The 3,463-nt window shown below is 46.1% G+C and overlaps 1 protein-coding gene across 1 annotated transcript; it reads left to right on the forward strand.

Moving 5' to 3' along the window:
- Positions 1–2,186: 2,186 nt before the first annotated feature.
- On the forward strand, positions 2,187–3,008 carry LOC108740493 (uncharacterized protein K02A2.6-like). Its single transcript, XM_018474819.1, has one exon. The coding sequence runs from the start codon at positions 2,187–2,189 to the stop codon at positions 3,006–3,008; it is 822 nt and encodes a 273-aa protein (XP_018330321.1).
- The last annotated feature ends 455 nt before the right edge of the window (positions 3,009–3,463 follow it).

The following is a 3,463-nucleotide window of genomic DNA, read 5'->3' on the forward strand; positions in this document are numbered from 1 at the left end:
CCACTCCGCCTACAGGAAACACACGTGGACGCCTTATTGGATACAGGAGCATCCCACAACTTTATTAGTTCCCTTTTGACACACGACCTACATCCAGTCTCCGTTTCGACGCTAGCCTCGCCTACGGAACATCAATGTGTATTTTGGGCAGCGTATCTCTTACAATACATGTCAACGAGTTTCCCCAAGAAATTCCGTTCCTCATTGCTGAAGGCCTAAAGAATGACATCATCCTTGGAATGCCCTGGCTCCTACAGGTTAATGCTACGTGTGATTTTGAGAGGAAGTATAAATACACGTCAGACTATCTACTGGCTAGACCAGCGCCAACTCCTAGCATACAGACTGCGCCCAGTGAACAGCTTGTTACGCAGAATTTTCCCCCGGACTACGTCAATCAGTTTCGGAAAATAATAGAGGATTTCCCAGCGGCATTTTCGAAGCCAACGTCTCCGACTAAGACTGCTCAGGACATTATTCGTCTTTCTAAAGACGAACACTTTTGCCTTCCGCCTTATCGATACTCCGAAGGAAAAAAGAAATTGATCCAAGAACAAGTCGAGGAAATGCTGGCAGATAACATTATAAAACCAAGCCAGTCAACGTACAACTCACCCGTGGTTTTGGTCAACAAGAAGAATGGTGATGCAAGGTTCTGCGAGGATTTCCGTCGCTTAAACAATATCACCTACGACGAAGTTTCGCTCCTCCCCGCTATACCGAAAACTCTAAAGGCCGTCGGAAAATGCAACATTTTCTCGACCATTGATCTGAAGTCGGGATATTGGCAGATCCCGATGCATCCCGAATCCCGGCCGCTTACTGTTTTTACCGCCCCGGACGGAGGGAAATTTCACTTCAGGGTCATGCTATTCGGGCGAAGGGAGCTCCCGCTACATTTCAACGTACGATGGGTCAAGAAGAGTTAGCGGGATACTTACGAAAATTTTGTCTCGTCTACCTTGACGATATCATTATTTTCTCACGTACATGGGAAGAGCACATTCAGCACCTACGTCGGGTATTCCAACGTTTGAAGAAGCACAACCTGGCCTGCGCACCCGAAAAATGCGTCTTCGGGTCCAGGACAGTAATCTATCTGGGGCACCTCATTTCTGAAGAAGGAAACTCTCCGCTGCTCAGCCACCTTGGTAGAATTTACGAAGCGCCCGTTCCAACCACAAGAAAAGAATTAAAGATGTTCTTGGATTTATGCAATTGGCTGCGGGAATACTTGCCCCGTTTCGCGGAGGTATCGGCCTCCCTCACGGATCTTCTAAGCCCCAGAAAGAAGTGGAATTGGAGTCAAAAATGCCAGCAGTCTTTTCGAAATATCCAAAGGCTTATGCAGCAACCGCTTCATCTCCATCGGCCGGATTTCGAAAAGACTTTCATATTGCAAACAGACGCTAGTAAGCAAGGAGCCGCCGCCGTTTTATACCAAGAAGGACCCCTGGGAGAAAAGCAAGTCATTTCTTATGCAAGTACCCGGTTTAATCCCTAAGAAAGAGCTTACCACAGCAACGATCAGGAGTGCCTCGCTATAGTTTGGGCCATGAAAAAGTATCGTCCGTATTTGGAAGATAAAAGATTCATTTTAAGAACTGACAACAGAACAATTACATGGCTACAAAACATGAAGGACGCTGGCGCCAAATTAATCAGATGGGCACTCCTTCTACAAGAGTTTACCTTTACCCTGGAACAATGTCCAGGAAACATCAATCACCTGCCCGACGCCTTGTCCCGCTACCAGCCACCGACTTGCTGTCTCCTGACAGTAATGACGTCACTCGTCTTCTCCCACCTTCCCGTAACGAAGCCGCTGCACCAGGCGTATGTTAAATTCAGGTTGAAACGTTCCGTGACGAAATCAGGAGGGAACAACAGATTGATCCAGACACAATTCAACTTCGACAGCGTCATGATTTTCTGACGGAAAATCCACTGGGTCACACTGATGATGACGCGACGTTTCTTCAGAGTTATCGGATCTTTGACGACGTTCTTTGGCAGAAGAAGGCAAGCAATTGGCTTATGGTTGTACCTACATCCTTTCAACCGCAACTCGTATATAAATACCATGACGAGGCAGGACACCCAGGCATCCAGGAAACCACTCGGCGATTATCACTATTTTTTAAATGGGTTAGCATGAAGTCAGACGTTGCAAGGCACGTTCGACAATGTCGCATTTGTCAATGTTACAAGAAGCACCGTGTAACTCCAGCTCCTCTACGACCCCGCCAATCCGACAAACCCTGGGATATTATAGCACTCGACTTGATTGGACCTTATCCGCGTACCTCCAGAGGGAAGAATTCCTTTTAGTCGTCACCGATATTTTTTCCCGTTGGGTGGAATGTTTCCCTATTAGCTCGTCAACCACCGCTATCATCGTGCGCCTATTGGAACAGGAAGTCCTACATCGTTTCGGTTTTCCTCAGGCAATTCTTTCCGACAATGGGTCCCAGTTTGCAAGTCAAGGATGGAAGGCTGCTTGTATAAAATGGAAAGTGCGACATTGGTCCACTTTCGTGTATCATCCGAGAGCAAACCCAACTGAACGTCGCAACCAGGAGATTAAGACCGGCCTTCGCATGTATCTGGAATCAGGAGAGCATCGTAATTGGGACACTCATTTGTCCAAAATACTTTTCGACCAACGTGGCCGGCGAAACGCTGCAACTGGCACTACTCCCTATTACGCCCTCTTTGGACGGCCTCTCCTACGACCGGGCGAATGGGAAAACGTTACAGAAGATGGAAATGTAATAGAACCACCTACGTTTCGGGAACGAGTCGACGACATCCGAAGACATCAGCGGGAATACCAACAGCAACGAGCCGTGCCTGAATCTGAAGTACATCGGTACAGACCCCACCAACTGGTCTACAGCAGAGAGCATTCTCTATCAAGTGCCGAGCAAAATTTCCATGCTGGATTTGCCCCACGATGGTCCGGTCCACATACAGTTCACAGCTACGTGGGAGGAAATACATACTAGATCGAAAAGAATAACCGGTTGGTAAAGCTCCACCACGATCAACTCCGGCCAGTTCCGAATACAGCAGACTAAATTTCTTCAAACCAGGGGGGAATTGATACGGACGTGAATTTTATTTAGAAATGTATTCTCCTAATTAACAACGCCGGCCGAGTTGACCGGTTTCTGCACCCCTATGGGGCCTCCCGATTACCTGTCTACCACCCCATGCTACAACCGAACATTACATTTCTTATCTTTTAACTTCTATTTTAATTTTACTTATAATTATGTTTTCGTTTTCATTTTACTTTTATAATCTTTTTTTTTTCACTTATTCGGTTGTAGTTTCCATCTTATGTCCTTACTTGTGTTTTTTACTATTTTTTTACAGCTTTTCTTTCTTTCTGTAACGTTTACATTTTCTATCTTTCCCAATTTTTATCTCACGATAGTGCTCTTTTTTTCCAACCCTA

This window comes from Agrilus planipennis, unplaced genomic scaffold (genome assembly GCF_000699045.2).
Source record: "Agrilus planipennis isolate EAB-ADULT unplaced genomic scaffold, Apla_2.0 scaffold230, whole genome shotgun sequence".
Lineage (NCBI taxonomy): Eukaryota > Metazoa > Arthropoda > Insecta > Coleoptera > Buprestidae > Agrilus > Agrilus planipennis.

Excerpts from the sequence above, each read along its gene's own strand:
- LOC108740493 (XM_018474819.1), top strand. The coding sequence starts at position 2,187 with ATGTCGCATTTGTCAATGTTACAAGAAGCACCGTGTAACTCCAGCTCC.